The following is a 23,372-nucleotide window of genomic DNA, read 5'->3' on the forward strand; positions in this document are numbered from 1 at the left end:
AAACCATTTTTGCCCTACAACCAAAATTATGTGCCCAAACAACAATTTCAGTCAAGGTTACCAACCTCCAGCAAGACCACCACCAGGATTCCAACCCAACAAGTTCCGCCTTCTCAGGCCAGACCAGGACATGAAAAACATGCTTCACCAACTCATTCAGGGACAAGCAAGTGCCCATGTGGATAATGCTTAGAAGTTTGCTGAGCCCACTCAAAGATTTGATTGCTCCTGCAATGATCTGAATATGAAGTTTGAAACTCTGAATTCCAAGACCAATTATATGGAGGGAAAAATTGCTTCTACTTCTGCCCCAAAGCATGGCCAACTCCCAGAAAAAGCTGTTCAGAATCCTAAGGAGGTTGCTCATGCCATCACGCTGAGGAGCGGTAAAAACTTGCCTCCCAGAGAAGGATCTATTGATGTCACTAAGGACAGTGAAGACTTGGAAGGGGAGGATGAGATGTTAGAATGAAGATCCGAATGTTCATCTGAAAGAATCAGAAGTCGTACATCACTACAAGAAAACACGTCGATTTCCTATGAACATTTCTACAAAATATTGGTATGAAGAATTAGCTATGGAAAAACTTCGCAATTATGCCGAAAACGGAATGTGGTAGGAAAAACGAAGAGAAATTTACTACGACTAAATGTGTCAGAAAGTGGTAGGAGTTTTTCCTACCAAGTTCTTATAAATAATAGTTTTGAAGGAACTGGTGAAGGAAAAGATAAGGAACGTGGAAGGAAAACGCGCGGAGAGAAATTGGTAGGAATTTTTCCTTCTAAATACCTTCGACTTCAAAATGGTAGGAAAAATTGTAGGAAAACAGAAGATATATGGAGGGAATTACAATGGTAGGAAATATGAGGGAAAGCATTTGTAGGAAATCGGTAGATATATGCAGGGAAATAATGTAGTAGGAAATGCGAAGGAAATTGGGAGGAAATATGTGTAGGAAATTCGAAGGTTACTAGTCGGTGCTAACAAGTTGATAACAAGTTGATAAATGATAATCTAGTGAGTGTGTAAGTTCATAATGCTGCACAAGTTGAGAAATAAGTGTGGTTGGTGGAACAGTATATATTTTGGTAGGAAATATATATGTAGGAAACATATATTTTTGTGCCTATATAAAGAGTCGAATGTTTGTTATGATAATCAAACAAGCTCTCAATTTCACGCATTTCTCTCTTATACATCTATATTCTCTTACGAGTTACGAGTGAGGGTTTTTTTAAAGAAAGTTCTAAGAAATTTTTATTTTTATGTCTTAATTTTTTTTTTTATATTTCACGAGAAATCTTTTTAATATTTTCAATGAACTATTTTCGGTCATGGTTAGACAAAGAAAGATTTTATCCCAACGGCATGCTGACGAGGGATTATGCAGCTGGACTTACCGAATTCATGCATGTCGCTATGAATCAAGAAAGCTGCTTGAGAAGTGGTATGATGTTTTGACCTTTTCCTTAAATTGAAAAGCTTGTAGCTGGTCTCGGTTTGCCATATAAAATGATCGATTTTTGTATCGACAACTGTATGATTTACTGGCAATGAGACGTAGACTGCATAGCTTGTCGATTTTGTTGGAAGCCTCGGTTTCAAAATACTGGTGGAAGGTCTCGAGTGCCAGTTAAGCGTATGTGGTATTTTCCAATAGCAGATCGGTTGAAGCGATTATATCAACAACCCCGTACAGCTTGAGCTATGAGATGGAACCACGAGCATGCGAACCATGAAGTCAGATTGCCCATCCCTCTGGCGCTAAGGCATGGAAACATTTTCAAACAATGTATCCAAGTTTGGCAGAAGAAAACATGAACGTCTACATGGGACTTTGTACAGATGGTTTCAACCCCTTTGGAAAGCATGGACGACAATATCCTCTGTGGCCAGTTATTCTCACACCTTACAATTTGCCTCCATCGTTGTGCACGAAACGAGAGTTTCGATTTCTGTCTTTACTTGTTCCTGGTCCAGAACACCCAAAGAGATCCCTAGACGTCTTCTTACAACCTTTGATTCATGAGTTACAAGCTTATGGGAGTTTAATTCCCCAATGCGATGTAGCATAAGAGGTTATCAGTCCAAATGGATGTATTGTAAGCAATCAGGATATGGCAGCACTAATCAAGTCAAGCCAAGTAACTGAAGGTTTTGTTTAAAGAACTCTAATGCATAAAACTTAACTACAGAAACAATAATGGAAGCAGAAAGTAAAAGCAGAAAGTAAAAGCAGAAAGTAAAAGCAGAAAGTAAAAGCAGAAAGTAAAAGCAGATAATCAATCAGGTAAACAAGGGTCTTAAGGATGGGCTAATAGGGTGATGAATCCTCTTAATCTCTTTGGGATGCTTAACATGCTCAGATAGATCTAATCCTAGACAATGAACCACTTAACCTAATCAGTCCAATCTCTTGGCAAAGATTATCAAATCTATAGCACTTCATAATCTCAACTTTCATTGATGAAACATACTATAAATAGGCATAAAAACAAGCTCATTAATGTCAATCTACTCCTTAACAACCAATCTCTTGGGTAAGTAAATATATCTCTGGCATTAGTTGATCAGATATTCCATTTGAACACTTTTTGAGTGCTGGAATGTCTAAGATCTAATCCCACATAGTTAATGCTAAGATAGCATTAAGATCTCCTAATCCATAATGTATCTACCTAGAAACTAAGATTCGTCATCACCTAACCCATCCTCTAAACCCAGAAAAACTACTCTGATCTAGAGTTAATCATGAAGAACATAAACCCAGAAATCCTTGAATCTTGCATAACTAGATAGATAATGATCTAAGGAGCAAAATATTATAAAAAACAACTCCAAATACTCAATAGATCAAAAGTTATAAAGATTACAAGTTTCTGGAAATGTTTGGTGGCTACAGAGAAAAACCCTAATTAGAACTCGTCCTTGGCTTAATGACCTAAGAGGTCTATTTATACTAAAGGCAGGAAGCCCACACAAAAAGACAAATTACAAACTCCGTTTGAAGAGAGCTCGGTCGGGTTCATGTTGGGCTCGTCCGAGTCCTCTTTCGGCTCGCCCATGTCCGGCTTCCTCCTCTGAGTCCAGGTGCTTGATCGTGCTCGCTTGGTCAGGTTGGATACACTCGATCGGGTCCATGCTTTGTAGTGTCCAAATGTGCCTGTTTTTGCTCTAAAATACAGATGATATGCAAATCCCTATGCTAAAGATCCTAAAAGCGAAATATGTCTTAAGAAGTAGAGATCTAGACATGCAAATAATGCACAAAACATATGCTTAAGAGTATAAAAATATAGGGTTATCAACTCCCCCAAACTTATTATTTGCTTGGCCTCAAGCAAATTCAAAGTAGGGAGAGAGTTTTGAAGGTGGGGACTCAGAACCAAAACTTGCTGCAAAAGAGTTTAACATCAATGTCCTAGTTCGTAATTCTAGAATGCAATTCAAAGGCTGTACTCTGAAGACTTTAGCCATTCCTATTTCAACACAAGATGTCATCAGCCACATAACCTAGACAAGCAATCAAGTCAGCCATCCTTTTTAACATTCATTAAGTAGTAACAGTGAATCCGGATGTGGATTTGAATTTAAACTCATTTGGCTAGGTAAGTAAAAGGTTTAAGAGATAAAGAGAGTCTCTTTTCTGTGAGGGTTTAATCATTTAAGTGCTGGGATCTCTCTATGAACAAGATTGAGCTTTTGAGAGAATGATAAAGGTAAGGACCAACAAATGCATACAGGAATAACATCTTGACTACCCAAAGTACCCAAGTGATATCCTAATTGTCTAAACCCATATGACCTATTCTACCCTTTAGCTCTTTTCATCCCAATTTCCCATTTTGCTCTAAGTCTAAGGAGAGTTTCTTATGATAAACTAGTGGATAGGGGGTTCCTTTATAAACACTATGGTTCTCTTTCTTCTTAATACTTAAGACATAGAAGCGTTTTGCTATCTTCACACTTTTCTCTTTTTCTTTTAAAATCCAGAACCATTTCTTTTCTAAACTTTGCATTCCCCACTTATCTTTCACTAGAACCTTGAAATTTTCTGAAACTTTTACTCTCCTAAAGACTCAACTTATTTCCCTTTTCTTTTCTTTTCTTTTCTTTTCACCATCCCAACAAATCCCAAAACCCAAGTAGAATCCATCCTAGTCCAATCTGATCCGAAAATGCAAATCAGAACTACTCAAGACCCTATTCTTGTCGTCTCAAACCTAACACGTTCTCTTAAAGCTCAATCCCAAAAGGCCTTCCACTCAGAATTAAAACAAAGGCTTGAAGGAAAGGTTAAGGTTTTTAGGGTGTCGTTAACTGGTCAAGGTTATGACCAGCTACTTGGATCAACAAGAGGGTGGTAAAAAGAGGGAAATGAGATCGAAGTATGTATACAAGGTATCCATGAGTTTAAAACAAATCACAACCAGATAATTATCAATTCAAGTTAAGGTTCTTATAAGTAAAGGATGGCATCATATCAAAGCAAGCTTCAGTTTATACTAGAATTCAAATCATGCGATCAAAGAATGGTGCGGTCTCATTTCAAGCTCAAATGAAAGCATTAAACAACTATGAACGAGTGCATTGGTCTTAAATCTAATGAAACAGCAAGTTATTTGGTTATAATCATCATAATCCCCTATGCTAATGCAATGATCCTAAATGCAACATCCCTAAAGCAAGAATAATATGCAAATGCAACTATATGAGCACTCTGTTTTTAAAGGATTTTCTGAAATTTTTCAAATTTTTAGGGGTTTTTGATGCACATAGATGAATGCAACACTAGATGCTAAAAATTCGAAATAAGAAAATAGAAAACATGTCAAATGCTATCCTAAGCTCTCCCCCAAACTTAAATTACACAGTCCCTTGTGTAATAAAAATCTGAAGGAAGACTTAGGATCAAAATGAAAATATAAAAATGCAAACAGGTGACGTCGAGGTTCGCTGTCATATAAAAATGCAAACAGACCGTGTGCATGTTGACTCGACCGAATGGGCTTGTGAAATTGGGTTTTAAGGCCCAAATTGACTCCTTCTTTCTTCTTTCCTTTTCTTGACCCAATAACACCTTTCTTCACTCACAATCAAACATGAAAATACATCAAACTAAAAGGAACATCAAATTATAATAACTTAAAGAAATATGTACAGGGATATCGTTGGGACTTCCTCCCAAGTGAGCTTGTTTATAGTCACTAAGCTTGACTTCGTAAAGTCCTCACGAAGTGGCTGAAAAATGGAGAGGCTCAACAATTCTCTCCAAGGCTAACGACCATTGTATCTGACACCTATTCTTTGCAGCATATCTCTTCTTGAAAGTAAGTACCCTCTTTGCTTTCCTAGAAGTCAAAATGTTGTTCCTCTTCCTTAACACCACAATCTCCTCGGTTAACCCCTGAATAGTAGTTGCTAGCCGCATTAGGTCTTTCTTGAGAGTCTTGATCACTTGGAGTTCAACGCAAGTTGAAGAAGAGGACGAGGTTTCTTCTGTTCTGAACGTTGTACTTTGGTATGGATACGCCATATTGATCTTCATCTTCGTTCCTCTAGCAAGATCAAGGGTCATGATTCCCTTTCTCATATCAATAACTGCACCCGCTGAGGCTAGAAATGGCCTTCCGAGAATTATTTGATACTGCGGTTCTCTTTTCATCTCCAGAATCAGAAAATCAATGGGAATCTTTACTCCTCCAACTTCGACAAGGAGATCCTCCAGTACTCCTATGGGTTGTCTTGAGCTCCTGTCCGCCATCACAATCGTCAGGCTGCATGGTGTAAATGTTGTATTGCCCATCTGCTGAGCTATTGAGAGGGGCATCAAGCTAATCGAAGCACCTGAGTCGCATAGACACTCGTTGAAGATCGTTGATTTGATTGAGAAGGGGAGTGTGAAAGCTCCAGGATCCCCCATCTTCTTGGAGAAACCAGAATATTGAGAGGGTGGAGTCCAACTCTTCCTCTGCTGCATCCTTTCCAGTAGAACTTCTTTGAGAATCTCCCTATAGGAGGGAATGTTGGCGAAAGCATAAACTAAAGCCTTCATCTGGTCATTCCCTGATAGAGAATCGAGAATGTGGTTATACTCTTCCTTGATTTTGGCTTTAGATTCTTCTGGGTAAAGTAGTGGTCTTTGGTTCGAGGGCTTGGGGCTGGTAGTTCTGATCGGGCGAAGAGGCTCGTCGGAACTTAATTCACACAACCGGTCAGACAAGCAGCGTACACGATATCGGGCCCGATCGGATCCGTGGTACCCTTGATCGGACCTCTCGGATATGTGGTAGACTCGATCGGGTTCAGTGTTGGCACGGTCGTGTTTGTTGTGTAAGACAAAAGTTTGGGCTGAATCCTCCCCCTCTTGAACCTCACTGTCCTCAGTGATAGTTGGGTATGGACTTCCCAGAGTAGCCGCATGAGCAGTAGCAAATTCTTTAGGGTTCATGATAGACTTTCCTGGGAGTTGGCCGGAAGAAGTGGAGGTTTGGTTGCCTTCCAAGATAGCTACCTTTTTGCTTAAAAAATCGAACTTCTTGTTTAGCTCGTGTATAGATGCATTCATATCGTTTTGAAGCTCGGCTAACTGCTTGGCTTGATCAAGACAGCTGTTGTTCTGTGCTTGGAGAAGTTGATTAAGTGTTGTTTGAACATCTTGTTCTGGGTGTGCATGAGTAGGGTGCTGTTGGAACCCTGGAGGATGTGCTATAGGTTGTTGATAAGAACCTTGGGACTGTTGTTGAGGTTGAAAAGTGTTTTTGATTAAAGCGAACAAATGGCTTGTTCTGGAACTGTTGTTGTTGAGGCGGATAGACTTGATCTTGAGGGTTTGCAACGTTGGTGCTTCTATAAGACAGATTCGGGTTGGGTTTAAAGTTGTTGTAACCCTTTTGGTAACCTCCTTGATTTTGGATATAGCTCACCTCCTCAGTATTGTCACAATCACCATCATTAGGTTGGAAGGTCTCCTCCTCTTGAACAAAGTGAACATTCTTCTGCTGGTTGATCAAAAACTTATCGAGCTTGTCGTTAAGTGCCTTCATATCCTTCTGATACTTGTCCTCTTGGTATGTGTTGCCCCGAACGGTTTTGTCATAATCCTCGTTGTACGTTCCATCGGATTGAGCCAGATTCTCCACAAGTTCCCAACCAGCTTCAACATCCTTGTTTAGAAAATTACCATTGCTGGCAGTATCGAGAAGTAGGGGAAACTTAGGTAGTATCCCCCGATAGAGTGTACTAAGCAGCGACTCGTTGCTGAAACCGTGGTGAGGCGCTGTGACTGATAGCTTTTGAATCTCTCCCACGCTTCATAAAACGTTTCATTGTTGCGCTGAGCGAAGCTAGAGATGTCGTTCCTCAATCTGGTGGTTCGTGCATTGGAGAAGAATTTGGATAGGAATGCTTTCTTGCACTCCTCCCAAGTCGTGATTGATCCGGCTGACAAAGACTTCTCCCATTGATGAGCCTTGTCGCCTAAGGAGAAAGGGAACAGTCTCAGCTTGAACCCGTCTTTGCTCACCCCGTTGATTTTTGTTAAGCCACACATTCGATCGAACTCATCGAGGTGATCGAGAGGATCCTCCATTGATAATCCATGGAATTTATTTCCTTGTATCATTGAAATGAGGCTGCTTTTTATTTTGAACTTGTTGTTTTGTACTACTGGCGGGACTATCCCTTGTCTAGTGGTGTGGTTTCGTGGGGCATCACCGGCTCCGATTAGGGTTGGGGTGCGTGGTGGAGGCTCCATTTCCACTTGCTGAGTGTTGATGTCTGATGCTTGAACGCGTTGCTTTCTTGAGTTGTCTAGGCAAGCGGACAATGTTGTTGAGGTAATTGAGTAGGTGCTGGTTGTTCTTGGATCTAGTGTGCATGCAAGGTTGCTCGATCAGAAACATGTGGTAGGCTCGATCCGATCTGCAGGTGGCTCGGTCGAGTGCAGATTGTAGCTCGGTTGAGTGCAGAATGTAGCTCGGTCGAGTGTACATGAAATGCAAGACAAACAAGTAGCAAAGGTAGAAATCAGTGAGAGAACAGAAACGAAAGTAAAAGAACTTGATCTAGATAGAACTGAGATCCTAAATGGAACAAATAACATCCAAATGGTAGCGGCGCCAAATTGAAACAAGGTTTTTATGTGCCCTTGGAGTTCAATTCCCCAATGCGATGTAGCATAAGAGGTTATCGGTCCAAATGGATGTATTGTAAGCAATCATGATATAGCAGCACTAATCAAGTCAAGCCAAGTAACTGAAGGTTTGATTTAAAGAACTCTAATGCATAAAACTTAACTACATAAACAATAATGAAAGAATAAAGTAAAAGCTGATAATCAATCAGGTAAACAGGGGTCTTAACAATGGGCTAATAGGGTGATGAATCCTCTTAATCTCTTTGGGATGCTTAACATGCTCAGATAGATCTAATCCTAGACAATGAACCACTTAACCTAATCAGTCTAATCTCTTGGCAAAGATTATCAAATCTATAGCACTTCCTAATATCAACTTTCATTGATGAAACATACTATAAATAGGCATAAAGAACAAACTCATTAATATCAATCTACTCCTTAACAACCAATCTCTTGGGTAAGTAAATAGATCTCTGGCATTAGTTGATCAGACATTCCATTTGAACACTTTGTGAGTGCTGGAATGTCTAAGAACTAATCCCACATGGTTAATGCTAAGATAGCATTAAGATCTCCTAATCCAGAAGGTATCTGATAAGTACAGAATCACTTATCAAAGATAACTAGAAGATGATAAGAAAACAAAAGAATAAGATAGAGATACATAAGAATTTAAGAAGAAGAGAGGAGAGGAACAGAGAAGAGGAAGAAGATGATGTTCATTGTTTTTAGGATCTAAATCGATGAAACATTACAAGAGAAAGCGTTTGACTTAAATAACAAACCAAGGATAAAAGGCATGAACCATATAGCTCCATCTTTTATTCAATGAGTCCAATAAAAGCCCACTAGACTCAGTTACGTTCTTATCAATACCGCCTCGTTGAGTTCCACCATGTCCTCATGGTGGAAGAAACTGAAACTCTGCAAATCCAGTCGATGACTTGTGTGATTGACCCACTACCTTCATCCTTTTAGCTTCAACATTCATCTCTGCATTGTCAAACTTCCCCTCAGTTATGGAAGTGTTCTTTTCCTTACCTTTCAAGAGATAGGTATGCACACAAAAGAGAATTGGGTCTGAGCCAAAAGAAGTTTGGCTTGCTCCATTTCTCCCAGGCTCACACAAATAGCACCAGGTTGTGTTGCCCAGGAAATTGACTACTTCTCCCACATCCTTGAACTGAAACTCTTCCGTTAACATCGAATGAGGTCCCTGTTTTGTCACTCCAAATCTAATTCTCCTGAGACAATCGCAAAAGAATTCCGTTAACGGTAAATTCTGAGCCTGACAAAACTTGTACAGCCTATTTCCTTCGTTGGAGTCTTCCACTTGATAAAAGTCACTAGTGATCTTGTTGTCAAACTTCCGGATTGGCTTCATCTCAACTCTTTCACCATGCATAACCTTACTCTCCCCTTTTGAAACTACATTGTCCTCAAGGTAGTAATCCACAACAAGTCCATCTTTGCTTCTTTGTTCTTATTCAGTCCCTTCTTGCTCATTTCCGCTCTTCATCTTTACTTTTCTATTGTTTATCAACAGCTTCTCATCCGTACCGCCGAGAGTGATCCATTTATGGTTGTGAAGGAATGACAATTTGCGTTCTTGCCAATTAACACTTGTCTCTCCCAGCTTAGAGAGCCACCCATAACCCAAGATTACCTCTGCTCCAGTCTTGTTCAATTCTAGGACGAGAAATTCCTCAACGATCTCAACATCATCAATGAGCAATTTGATTCCCTTACAAACGCCTTTACTCTTGTTGTGCACACCGTGTCCCATCAGCACTGAAATTGTTCTTTTCGTTCGTATTGGCAATCTTAGATGCTTAGCCAATTCTTCTGAAATAAAATTTTGTGTAGCCCCGAAATCAATTGCTAAAACTATCCTATTCCCTGAGAGAGAACCATATAATTTTAAACCCATGCTCTTAGTGAAATATGTCCTTGACTGTTCAGTAATCCGCTCCATGGTAGTGGAGGAACGTGTATCACCATGTCCCATAGTAAGGCGCATCAACTCCTCTTGAACGGTTTGGTAGCTGCCTAGGTTAGTTCTCCTTGACGTCACACTTCCTGAGGCTATGACTTCATTACTTTCTTCCAGCCATTGTGCTAGATCCATCATTTGTACAATTCCGTTTGGATGTAGATTTCTAACTGCAGTTTGTAGACTAGGCTTTAGTCTAGTTGTTGTCCCGGTAAAAGCTCCGACTGGAGACAAAGTGCTTCAAAATTCTCTCTATATTCTGCCACTGTTCTCTCTTGTAAAAGTCCTAAGAACTTTGGCTGGCTGGTTGGCCGAGAAACTCCCACTAACTCATGTCGAATCATCAACTTGAACTCATCCCAACTCTTCGGTGACTGTCTTTCCCAAGCTCCTTTGATCCATTGACCTCCGTGTCCTTGCAAGGTTGCATAAACAACTTCCAGTCTCTTGTCCTCAGAAATGTTGTTTTGGAAAAAATAGTTCTCAAACTCGTGTATCCACTTCTCCATGTCAACCCAGGATCCTTTTTCTTGAACACCATTCTGATATAGTTTTCGAACTCTTTCTTCTGCGTGTTCAGCCACTATCATATCTTGTCTGAACTCTTTATCCATTTGATAAGTTTTTTGTTGAAAACCAATGTGGAGGACTGTTGTAGTATCAACTTCGTAACTATGTTCTTGGTGTTTCCAGCCATCTTGTTCCCATGCCCTTAAAGATTTTGTCCCCAACATTGACCCATTTCTTGCAACTTCAACACCAATAGGGACTGACGTTTCTTTATAATTAACTGTAACTTCCCTGGATCAACAAGGTTTCTAGGTGACTCCTCTATTGGTTCAGTTGCTTGGATGTAACCATCCATGTACTCTCGCTGTCGGTGACGTCGGGTGCGTTCACGTGATCTCCTTCTCCCCACCACTATATCATCAGACTCCTGCGATGCATCATATTCAGAGGTAGAACCCTTTTTCCTAACCATTCCCACTGTCGTCTGCATTTGCCGAAATAACAATAGTTGAGATCTAACTCTTGATTCAAGCACGGAAGATCAAAGTCGTTTACCATGCTTCTTCATGGTGACTTGTGTTGCCGATACCCTCTCGTGGCGATTTTTCCGCGTTAACTTCCTCCTTGTCTTATGATAACTACGTGTAACCAGGGTATCTTCTACCCTTTGAGCGTGGCCTACGCTTGGAAGCTCAAAAACCCAAGGATTGAAAGAAGCTTCAGGAGTTGGAGTGCTCACCATATGTTCGACAGAATTCCTAAGAGAATTTTCAGTGATCGCTTGAGGTGTCATGTCTGGTCTCGCGGTGTTGATCTGCTTTGGTGTAAGACCTGGTGGTGTAGGATCGGACCTCTTTCCCGGAGAAAACATGGGTGAACCGCGCGTTGAGACTGCTAACGGCGGCAAGGTTAAGATCCCGTCACTTGTAGCCTCGATTGGAGCCGCATGTTTGCCACAGATCTCTGGATTCAAGTAGCCTTGGGTCAGATATGCGACTTGGGAACTAGCAACGGTACCGTTTCTTAGATCTTTGATCTCGCGACAAAGCCGTTCGAGAGTATCACAAACAAGTTTCAGAGTCTCATTTTTTTGGCTTATTGTCTCCGTGTGAGCTTCGAGCTTCGTTTCCAGCTGGGTAACACGTGTGGCAAGCTCCGTTACCAAAGGCGTAGCTTGAGTCGACGAAGGATACATTGTTCCCATTCACTTGAAAGCACCAATTTGATAAGTACATAATCGCTTATCAAAGATAACTAGAAGATGATAAGAAAACAGAAGAATAAGATAGAGATACAGAAGAATTTAAGAAGAAGAGAGCAGAGGAACAGAGAAGAGGAAGAAGATGATGTTCATTGTTTTTAGGATTTAAATCGATGAAACATTACAAGAGAAAGCGTTTGACTTAAATAACAAACCAAGGATAAAAGGCCTGAACCATATAGCTCCATCTTTTATTCAATGTGCCCAATAAAAGCCCACTAGACTCAGTTACGTTCTTATCAGTATCTACCTAAATCTATACTTAAGCAACCCTAGAAACTAAGATTCCTCATCACCTAACCCATTCTCTAAACCCAGAAAAACTACTATGATCTGGAGTTCATCATGAAAAACATAAACCCAGAAATCCTTGAATCTTGGATAACTAGATAGATAATGATCTAAGGAGCAAAATATTATAAAGAAACAACTCCAAATACTCAATAGATCAAAAGTTATAAAGAATATAAGTTTCTGGAAATGTTTGGTGGCTACAGAGAAAAACAATAATTAGAACTCGTCCTTGGCTTAATGACCTAAGAGGTCTATTTATACTAAAACACAAAAAGACAAATTACAAAGTCAGTTTGAAGAGAGCTCGGTCGAGTTCATGTTGGGCTCGTCCGGGTCCTCTTTCGGCTCGCCCGTGTCCGGCTTCCTCCTCTGAGTCCGGGTGCTTGATCGTGCTCGCTTGGTCGGGTTGGATACACTCGATCGGGTCCATGCTTTGTAGTGTCCGAGTGTGCCTGTTTTTGCTCTAAAATGCAGATGATATGCAAATCCCTATGCTAAAGATCCTAGATGCGAAATATGATGCAAAGAGACTAGAAATCTTAAGAAGTATAGATCTAGATATGCAAATAATGCAGAAAACATATGCTTAAGAGTATAAAAATATAGGGTTATCAAGCTAGTAGATGGTCCAATGGCACTTGCACAAAGTTCACCAGCTTACTACACCCGTGGCTATGCATTCAAGGTTTATAAGGAGAGTGAGAGTAGGAAAACCATTAACTCTGGTGTTAGTACGAAAGCCGGTGATATGATATATTACGGAGTTCTAAAGGAGATTTTGGAGATAGAGTTCCCTGGTGTTATAAATTTGAAATGCATAGCTTTTATGTGTGACTGGTACGATCCATCAGGCGGACGAGGAGTTCGTGTTGACAAATTTGGAGTAACTACAGTTAGAACATCAAGGAAACTTGATAGGTATGATCATTTCATCCTAGCATCACAAGTAGACCAAGTTTGTTACATTCCATATCCTCGTGATACCAAAAAACAAGATTCGTGGGTTACGGTTACACAAATAAGCCCTAGAGGGAGGAGCGTACATGGAGTTTTAGAAACCGGTCCTTTACAGCAGACATTTGTTGGGAACATACAAGCTGTTGATCTTATCCTTGATGAAACTTTCGACTCCCAATAGAAGAAGAGACAATCATCGATGAGATTTTGAATGTTTCTGAAGAAGAGCTTGGAGAGTTTGAAGAAGATTCAGATTCAGCATCTTCTGGATCAGACTCAGAGTCGGAGTAATAAACATTTATTGTTCTAAAAAACATATCCTCAATTATTTCCTATATTTGAAAAAGAAATATTTGCTTTTTTGTAATTCTAAATGAATTTCAGTATTATCCAAAGTTTTCTTTTAAAATTCCACACATAAACGTCAAAATATATGAACATTTTAGTTGCAATAAATAAGTCTCTAACCTTCTAAACACTAATTAGATATTTATAATTTGTATACAATATGTTTATAAAGTACTAATTTGTATAATATTTTTATTGGGCCTATAATTATAAATATTTATAAACATAATATTGTATCATTTGTATAAAGTACTAATTTCTATAATATATTTTCATAAATTTTACTTTCTTTATAAACTACTAACCACAATATAAATAATTATAATTTTTTTTAAAATTACAAATGTCAATGAAATTATTTATTGGGCCTATCACAAATATAAGGATTTTAGGCATAAAATCAGATTGGGCCGTACATAAAACTTTTTGGCCTTGCAAAAATATGTTGGGCCTTGAACAATAGTCTTGATCCAATAAGGAAAAAGATGAAACCCTAAACACTCTAACCTTCTTCCTTCTCCTACGCCGTCTCAAACATCTGCGATTTTCTTTCTTCTCACCATCGTTTCTCCTTGCTTCTCACCATCGTTTCTCCTTGCTTCTCTTCTCAGCCCTAAGCTTCTGTTCGCCACCAGCTCAATCGACAAGAAGTGAGGATCTACTTCTTCTCAACTACTGCATCGAAGGTGGTATCTTCTCACCTCTTATTACCCTCTTAGTCTCCTCTTCTTATTTCTATTTTGGCTGCTTAAAAGTTCTAACATTTCTACTCTTTTTCTTTGTGTGTAAATACAAGGCGGGTCCACGTTTCCTCTACAATATATTGCATTCAGCACAGTAACGTGCAGCTCACAGCAGCTTTCCAAATGTCAAACCGGAACCAATTTGAGCAAAGAAGGAGAGAAGAGTTCTCTCGGACTCCTGTACCACCTCTCCATTTATCAGTAAGTAACTATCAATTCATTGTTTTTTACAAGTCATAAAAAGTTTGAATTTTACTTAGGTTGAGAACTGAATTTGGTTTGTGATTTTCCAAACTTAATGAATCGATTGTGTCTTCATTACTCCTTGCTTCTGTCATATGCATGGGTGTTATAGCCATGTCATATAAAAAAGTGTTTGATAAATGATGATTAGCTGCTAGTCTTCGCCACTCCAGCATCGTAGTGTCCTCATCTACTAATAACTATATTTATCATTTTTAAACCCAAACAGCCATGCGTTTACTACTCGATCCCTATGTTTCATCTATGTTTTTTAATATGAATTTGAAAGAAGAACAGGAAGCTTAACATAGTGTCTCTCGTATTTTTATATGTTTAGGTGGAAGTCATTAAAAGTGTCGATTTTACTTAAGTTCATTACTGAATATGTTCTATATTATTGTTCTATGTTAAAAAGAAGGAGGTTAAAGTATTAGTAATCTTCAGAGATCATTTTAGACTTTGTAACTAATGCCAAATTATCGAGAATTTTTGAAGAAAATCCTAACAGCCTCCTAACAGTCGATCAGAGAGAATGGTGCATGCGAGAAGGGACCAGATGGCCCGAAACGTAAAGGAATGGACCAAGCCAAATGAATGGACGGTCAAGATTAAATGTTTACAAGAACGAATCTCGAGGAAGATTCCTCGGAACACTTCCATGTTTTCAGGGAACATGTCCGACTAGGTGTCGCCACCGGAGAGGTGAAGCCGACATGTGTCGCGACCGATTTGACGAGGGTTAAGCTATTCCGACATTTATCAACGGAGTTCATTTATTTGCTGGGAATGATTTGACTAGGGTTGGATGTCTACGCCATGAGTCAGTGGAAGTCCGCCATGTGTCGTCGGAGATCCGCCACTTGTTCGGAAGAGGGACATGTGTCGCGACTGATGTGAAGAGGGACATGTGTCGCGACTGATGTGAAGAGGGTTCCTAGAAAAATCTCACTCCTTCCCCTATAAATAGAGGTGGTCCTACGGCATTGAGCACAAGAGAAAATCTGAGAGTTCATTAGAGAGCTCTCTCGAAAGATTATAGAGCGAAGCCTTGCCAAACTGTTGGGCCACCGAAGATTGACGGTGGAGGAGGAGTATGAGAAGGAACGCTGAGGAGAAGAAGAGTTGACGAGAAGGTTTTGGCCGGATACGAGAAAGTTCTTAGCCAAAGACGATAAGTACACACACAACACACACAAGAATCTCGATAACCCACAGTGAGTCTCGAAGCACGTGAATGTGGCACATGATAGATTCTGTTTTTTCTTACTTGTTGATTGCAGTTTTTGATTGATGAGTTTAGTCAAGATCTATTTCGATCGGGACTTGGTGTCAGATCGAGTAGATGTGATGATGATGTTGAAATCCACTTGGTGTGGTGAGACTGTGGACTTAGGCAAGAAGTCATGTATGTTTTGTATGAGTGTTGCATTTGTTGCATATAGTTGTAGGTGATACGTGAATTTCCCATTGGTCGCTCCTGGGCACATGAAACGACGGCTCAGCAGGGATGGGTGGCACCTTAGGCTGAATACTACCCGACGGGATGGTGTTGAGGCAGACATGATGTGTCACTCAGTGGATTACTATATTCGGGTCCTACGTGGTAACAGATTGATGTAATCAGTGTTGGGGATGGAGGAATGTGATCACGTGGCCATAATTTTGTTGAATCAAGTCTAGATAGAGTTGCATATTTAATTTTCGTGGTGCATAATCATTGTTTACTCTCATTGTTTGATTGATTTCTTGCTTGCAAAGGTTGCATGATAGATTTTGTGTTTATTTTGGGTTGTGGGTTGGGTGTTTAATTACCGAGTAGGAGAACCAAACTAACTGAGTGAGTAGCACTCATGTATGAGTGTTGCATTTGTGAGTAGCACTCATATATAAAACCATTACCGATTCTGAGATGTTGGAGAAACCTCAAAAACAATGCACGCAACAACACTTTAATGAAACGCACAAAAGTAGAAAAAGGACAGTCCTCAAGAGGCAAGTCTCATTAAAGTTCATTTATTTACAAATTTCCCACTTATCCTTTGATTTGATTATTTTAACCCACCACAAAACTATATTAGTATTTTTGCAAAATTTTTGTGCAAAATAATTGGCATTTTAGTACTATGTATAATTAGAAATATCCACATTTTTACTATACTCTATTATTTATTTAGCTTGCCATTCCTCACCAAAAAATCTTATTTACAATGATACCATTAATATTTAATTAAATTATTTTCTTTCTTTCTGATCATATATTTTTATTAGTTTTTTTTTTTCGTTTTTTTCTTTTTTACATTCTCCATTCAATTTAAAAACTAAAATATTAGCCAATGAATTTAAATAAAAAAATCAGATATACTAAAATCTATGTTTTTTGTCTATTATATGATATGCGTTTTGTTTGTTGATTATATTTGATAATAACAAATGACTTTTATGGCGAGAAGTGTTTGAATTATGCTATCTCTACCATTCCCTTTCTCACAAACAGTAATACACACCCATTTCCCCTATTATAAAATAGTACATGCACTAAAATTCCAATTATTTTATGAAAACGTGTTAAAATGCCAACACTCCCAAATCACTAGATTACGTTAATATATGTATTTGTATGAAAATGTGCGGCTGAAATTTTACCTGACTGAATGATTCCGTAATATATGTTTACATCTGCTAAGTCGCGTGTTTGATTAGACTTATTTTAAAAGACAATATTTTATTAATAATAGTTTAATAGATCAAGTACTTTTATTCCAACCAATAAAAAATTAGGTATTAAACGTCCAAATAAAAGTAACATGGGGTATTTTTAAAGAATATTCTTTAAGTTTAATAGAATGTTTACAAATTGTAAATATGTAAACTCTATAAGAAGTTTAGTATAATTAATATTTTAACTCTTAAATCATTTAAAATATTACATTTTAACTACATATAAATACACGGGTTGTATGACGGGAAGTGTCTAAATTATGCTCATTATCAAATACACAAGTTAATATAGATTTAAATATCTTTAAGTTTATACTTAAAAACATGTTAAAAAATTATTTTACTATCTTTTAACAACACCAATATAAGACATGTTAAATCAAACTGATTTAATTAAGTTTGATTTTATGCAGTTTAAATATCGTTTTAGCAAATTTCATCATAAAAAATTTGAATTGAAAATAGAAAATAAAAAATATCTCCCGAGGTGTACCATGGGTTAAAATCTTGTACTATATTTTATATATAAATGGATGATTTAATTGTTTCAAACTTATTTAACAACTTTTCAATTATTATATAATAACTCACATATATGTGGGGATTAATCTAGTTTAACTTAAAATATTTCAAATAAGAAAAATGTTCAAAAGGCCCGACCCGTTTTTATTATAATCAATTAAATCAGCTTAAACCTACTAAACCATGTTAAACCAATTCGAATCAAATTAACCCATTTAACTAGATTAAACCGATAACCCAGATTATACCAATTCAAATCAATTTAAGCCATCTAAATCAACTCAATCAATTTAAACCGAGTAAACCAAATTAATCAATTTAAACAAAGTAAACTAGCTCAATCAATTTTAACCAAGTAAACTAGCGGAAGAACAACAGAAAATCAATCCAACAATCCTAACATGCTACTAAGTTCTAGAAACTAACAACCTAGCAATGTCATAACAGAACATAGAACAACCAGCGAGTTCCTAGATAATCCTCCTCTCACTACTTTGATTTCACGGTCACACTTTGCTTTTACCTTCGTCACAAAAAGAGATGCATAATTATTGTCAGAAATATTCAGTGAGTCAATCATCCTAATAACTGAGGTATACACACAAGGGAAAATATCACATTCAGGCAAAATCAAGTAAAATAAACATGAAACAGCAAACTCATCCGCTTCTTGAGGACTAGTGTCGATTGCATCTTGTTAACACCTGAAAAACATTATCTTAAGTAAATAAAGCGTTTTGAAAAGCGCTATGTCATCGACCACTTTAGATAAAAAAATTTTTGACATGTTATTGTATTTATATATACAATAACCTTTTTATACCTGTAATAATTAACTATACAATAGAAATTATGTTTTCTTATTTCTTTTTCTATTTACAACAAAAACATATATACTTAAAATAGCATTGGTTTTCTACTATTTAAAATGCCATATTTTCTTTTATTTATATGAAATCATCATACAAAAAATCTTTATTACAAAGTAAAAGTACTAATTGCGAAAACCCAAAACAAACAAAATGGCAGATTATAGAAGTAAAAGAACACAAGAACGCATTAAAAACTCTACTACCCCTTAACTACGCCGGGGCCTAAAACCCGTACCCAATTACCCAACCCGGAACCCGACCCGAAAAACCGGTTCGGATAGGGTATGGGTATAACCTTATTACTCCATTGGGTTTATATTGAGTAACCCGCGGGTTCGGGTTCGGTTCTGGGTATTACCCGTTACCCGTATTGGTACCCGTAGAACCCGATACACGAGTATAACACTTAACATATTTATTATTTATGGTGTTTGTTTACATTTTAGTTTTTCTTATCCTCCTCCTGGACTCTCGACGAGTCAGCTAAGTTTCCGAAATTTAATGGATCCTTTGATTTTATCTCCGATGCTCTATATTTCATCAAATCTTCAAAGATACAATCACACAAATTAGAAACCCTTGCTGCTAACCTCTTGGAGACTTTACCGTCGCCGTTGAAAGAGATTAACTCGCCACCGTCACCAACTCAGCATTTTCACGAAATCAATCTGAGGTTAGTTCTCTTTCTCTTTAGTTTAATACTTCGATTTCTCATATTTGTTGTTCTATTTTTATTTTTTGAGGTTAATACTTTGATACTTCGATTTCTCATTTTTATGTTTTTTTCTTATTATTTCAATACTTGGGCTGCCTATATCTGGCCACCTGTAAAATACGGTTTCAACTAGGATCCACCTCTACTTTCACACTCTATCCAATTTCACCTGAACAAATTTTTTCTTCCCAATTCCACCTAAACTACATAATTTCTACATAACTAACCAAAATCAATTAATTTTGTGTTCATAGAAATGTATGTGAATTCTAAAATCGAAATTGTGACGTTTTTGTTATTAGAATTACCCCAAATCGATTTTAAAGATTTTGATTCGGATTTTGGTTTTACTAACTAGAATTTGGGTAAAAAAAATCAATTAAGCTGTTAAAAATGGGATTTTGTGTATCTTAATTCGCGTTACAGTACACGATTAACTGATCCCGAATGGATATTTTTTTGACCCAAATTCTAGTCAATAAAACTCAAATCCGAATCAAAACTTCTAAAATCAATTTGGGGAAATTTCTAAGAACACAAAAACCCCAATTTCAATTTTTAGGATTCGCAGAAATTTTTAAGAACACAAATCAATTGATTTTGGTTTATTATGTAGAATTTTTTAGTCTAGGTGAAATTGGGAAGAAAACAATTTGTTCAATACTTCGATTTCAATTATGGTCATAAACACTGAATCTTTAATTTAATTTGTTACTAGTAGATTCGTATTCTTTTAAAAAAAACAATAAACGTTAATTGTTTTCTTCCTAGATGTGTTACTGATTTTGTCATTTGGTTGTGTCGTATTGTACTAATTTTTAAAAACAATAAACGTTATTTATGGTGTTTTTTTTACTAGATGTGATACATCACTTATGTTTCTCTTGTCAAAACATAATATATAAGTGTAATTGTTCCAGGTCTAGTCTATAAATATATTTGTTTGAGATGCAAACAGACAAAGGAAATGACTTGTGTGTTGTGAATCTCGAGTCATAGCAAACGTCTAAACTCTAAACGTATAAGTTGTGTCGTATTGTCATTTTGTTGTGTGATATTGTTACTAATTTTGTCATTTTGTTGTGTCGTATACTCGTATTCTAAAGATTCACAGGAAACGTATTCAACATGGACACTTTAATTCATTGGTTTGCTTCTAAATTTTTATATGTAGATGGCGTCTTCTAATTATCCACCATCCGCTTGTGATACTGAAATCAATGGAACTGATGAAGATATTCCCACTCCTACTTATAAAAATAAGGGAAAGAGAAAAGAGAACGCCAGTGATGAAGATGCAGAAGGTACTAGTGCTAAGAAGATGAAGACAAGGTCATGGGTTTGGGATCACTTCACCAAAATGGGGAAAAAAAAAGAGAAGTGCAAACGCCACTATTGTGGGAGACACTTGGCTTGTCCTAGTAACAATGGCACTTCTTCAATGAGGAAGCATCTACAATTGTTATGTAAAGAATAAAATGTATGGCAAAATGCTCATAATAAGGATACTCAAACTGTTTTGTCTCCTGCTGGTGCTGGCGGTAGTACTAGAGTTAGGAAGGTTTCACAAGCAATAGTTGGAGAATCTACTAATGAGTTCATGATTCTTGCGGAATTACCATTATCTTTCGTATATTTCTTAGCTTGGAGACATTTATGTTCCAAAGTTCAACTGTATAAGCCTCATTCTAGGAGAACAGCCACAAGAAATATGTGGAGCTTTATGTTAATAAGAAAGCTTCTATGAAGAAGATTCTTGGGCAGAACAAGCAAAGGTTGTCATTGACTATAGACATATGGGTCTCAACCACTACTGGAGCCAGCTATATGGTAATAACAGCTCATTTTGTTGATGTTATGTGGAAGTTAAGGAAGATGGTAATAGGATTCAAGAACTTTTCTGATCATAAGGGTGAGACAATATGTAATGTTCTACTTGAGTGTCTAGCTGAGTGGGATTTAAAGAGAGTGTTATGCATTAATGTGGATAACGCTACAGCAAATAGTTCTGCTATGGTTAAATTTAAGAAAGCATTGAAGCAAATCTCAGATGATGCATTGATACTGAAAGGTGAATATATGCATTTAAGGTGTGCTACTCACGTATTGAATTTGATTTTCAGAGAAGGTAGATTACGGCGTGGCTGCTTTAGATGTCAAAACAAGATGGAACTCTACTTATCTCATGTTAGAACAAGCTATGAAGTTTAGATTGGCATTTGAAAGGATGTAGGCTGAAGATAAAGTGTATAATGATTGTTTTCAGGAAAAGGTGGATGAAAAGAAAAGAGCCGGACCACCTATGCCAAATGATTGGGATGAAGTTGACAGGTTGGTTCAAACTCTTGGCAAATTTTATAAGTTTACATTGGTTCTTTCAACTTCAATTTCTGTTGCATCTCATAAACTTTACAATGAGATAGTTTATGTTACTAAAAACCTATCTGCATTAACCGTGAGTATGAATCCTGAAGATGAGCGTTTGAAAAGTAAAGCTTTGTCTATGTTATCAAAATTGGAGAAGTATTGGGATCCATTTGGGAAGCAGGTTGAAATGAATAGGCTTGTGATGGTAGCAAATGTTTTTGACCCTAGAAAAAAGATGAAATTTGCTGAGCTCTGTTTTGATATGTTGTATGGGAAAGACAGTGTAAAGTCTACTTGATGCGGACATCGATTATCCTGTCCACCCGCTGAACTAGATCAAGTACCAGATCCTGTACCACACCCTGTACCAGTCGTCCCAGTAGGTCCCATGACTCGTTCAAAGTCTAAACAACTTAGAAAGAGGTTCAGACTAGCAGTACAAGACATTGTGAGCTCACTAGAGCTGAACTACGTCAACTGGTCTGTACCACCTTTACTCCATCACGACGGATATGATCCCACCACCGAGGAAGAGCTTGCTGAAGCATTCACCCAAATGAGTCTTGAACATACCATTTCCCCAGGTATGAATTCTCCTTTGACAGGTCAAGAAACCTCTAGAATCCAAGAGAAGACAATGGAGTCACAAGAGACGAGCAAAACAAGCTTCGAGAGTGATCGAGAGAGTGAAGATCAAGAACAATACATCAAGGACTTGGAAGAGCTTCAAGAGACTGATCAAGCTACCCAAGAGAAACTCCAAGAAGCCATCTACTTCAAGAAACCAACAAACAAACATGCACCTGACAAGACCCCTGAAGTAGATCAAGACGTAGTTCAGAGAACATTAATTGGGCCTAGATCGCATCCAGGTAAGTTCTATTCAGTATTTTTGATATTTGCAGGTCCACTAAGCCCCAACAACGGCTAGAATATGTGCCCTTCAAGTGAGTTTAAGTGTGCACAATTAGTTTCTTTATTTTGTCATTTTCTTTCCAAAAACAATGGGTTTTGTGTTTGCTTTTTATTTGTTTCCTTTTGTATTTCTTTGCATTTATTTTTGGCCCTAGGGCTAGCTGATGGACTCTTATAAAGTCCCCCAGCAGCAGTTGTACGATTTTTTCACCCTATTATCAATAAAGAACCCGAATTTTCTTCACTTCTTCTCTTTAAGTGTTCTTAAGAGAATAAGCTTGTTCTTTGTCTTGTGTGTGTGATTCCACAAGGCTAAGATCGTGTACTGTATCAGAGACCAATCACATCTCTGTGGTGTACTTCAATCCGCCAGCACTTCCCCTTCATTCGATCCCACACGAGAGAAGCGACTGCCATCGTGTCAGATCTACATCAACGACCATCTTTCCTACACAAGAGAGAAGCGACCGCCAACTTGTGTAGCCATCATATCTATCCTGATACAAGCTCACCACCGAGTCTTGTATCATCTGGTATCAGAGCCTCACGCTCTTCCCTTGCCAGGTTTACCTTTTCCATCTTCTTTCGATAGTTTTGATTTCTAGTTTTGTTTTATTTAATTTTCAAATAAAAATAATAATAAGAACCCTAGTTTGCTGCAGCCTTGTTTCTATAGGTTGTTTAGTTTTATTTTTCCTTAAAAAAAAAAAAAATTTCGTCACTATTCTTTCCTTAATCGTCTGTTTCAGTCTTTGATTTAGTTTCTATACTTT

At 37.7% G+C, this 23,372-nt stretch overlaps 1 protein-coding gene, 1 long non-coding RNA gene and 1 other non-coding gene across 5 annotated transcripts in view; 2 read left to right on the forward strand and 1 right to left on the reverse strand.

Moving 5' to 3' along the window:
• Positions 1-7,264: 7,264 nt before the first annotated feature.
• LOC111829477 lies at positions 7,265-7,370 on the forward strand. The gene has a single exon (XR_002832885.1). It is a non-coding gene; the product is annotated as a small nucleolar RNA R71 (small nucleolar RNA).
• Positions 7,371-9,624: 2,254 nt separating this feature from the next.
• LOC111829451 lies at positions 9,625-10,269 on the reverse strand. The gene has a single exon (XM_023778537.1). It carries the CDS (start codon positions 10,267-10,269, stop codon positions 9,625-9,627), a length of 645 nt encoding a protein of 214 aa, XP_023634305.1.
• A 3,654-nt stretch (positions 10,270-13,923) lies between these two features.
• LOC111829465 overlaps positions 13,924-23,372 on the forward strand; it is a 15,185-nt gene continuing 5,736 nt past the window's right edge. Inside the window, exons 1-5 of one of the 3 annotated variants that reach the window (XR_002832884.1) lie at positions 13,924-14,190; positions 14,301-14,448; positions 19,157-19,275; positions 20,492-21,388; positions 21,584-21,648. This is a non-coding gene — a long non-coding RNA (uncharacterized LOC111829465). Of the gene's footprint in view, positions 14,191-14,300; positions 14,449-19,156; positions 19,276-20,491; positions 21,649-23,372 lie in introns of all 3 variants that reach the window. The other 2 variants (XR_002832882.1, XR_002832883.1) reach the window with 2 other exon arrangements.

This window comes from Capsella rubella, unplaced genomic scaffold, assembly GCF_000375325.1.
Source record: "Capsella rubella cultivar Monte Gargano unplaced genomic scaffold, Caprub1_0 scaffold_12, whole genome shotgun sequence".
Taxonomy (NCBI): domain Eukaryota; kingdom Viridiplantae; phylum Streptophyta; class Magnoliopsida; order Brassicales; family Brassicaceae; genus Capsella; species Capsella rubella.

Bases quoted from the DNA above. Each gene is read 5' to 3' on its own strand.
- LOC111829451 (XM_023778537.1), bottom strand. From the start codon at position 10,269: ATGGATCTAGCACAATGGCTGGAAGAAAGTAATGAAGTCATAGCCTCA.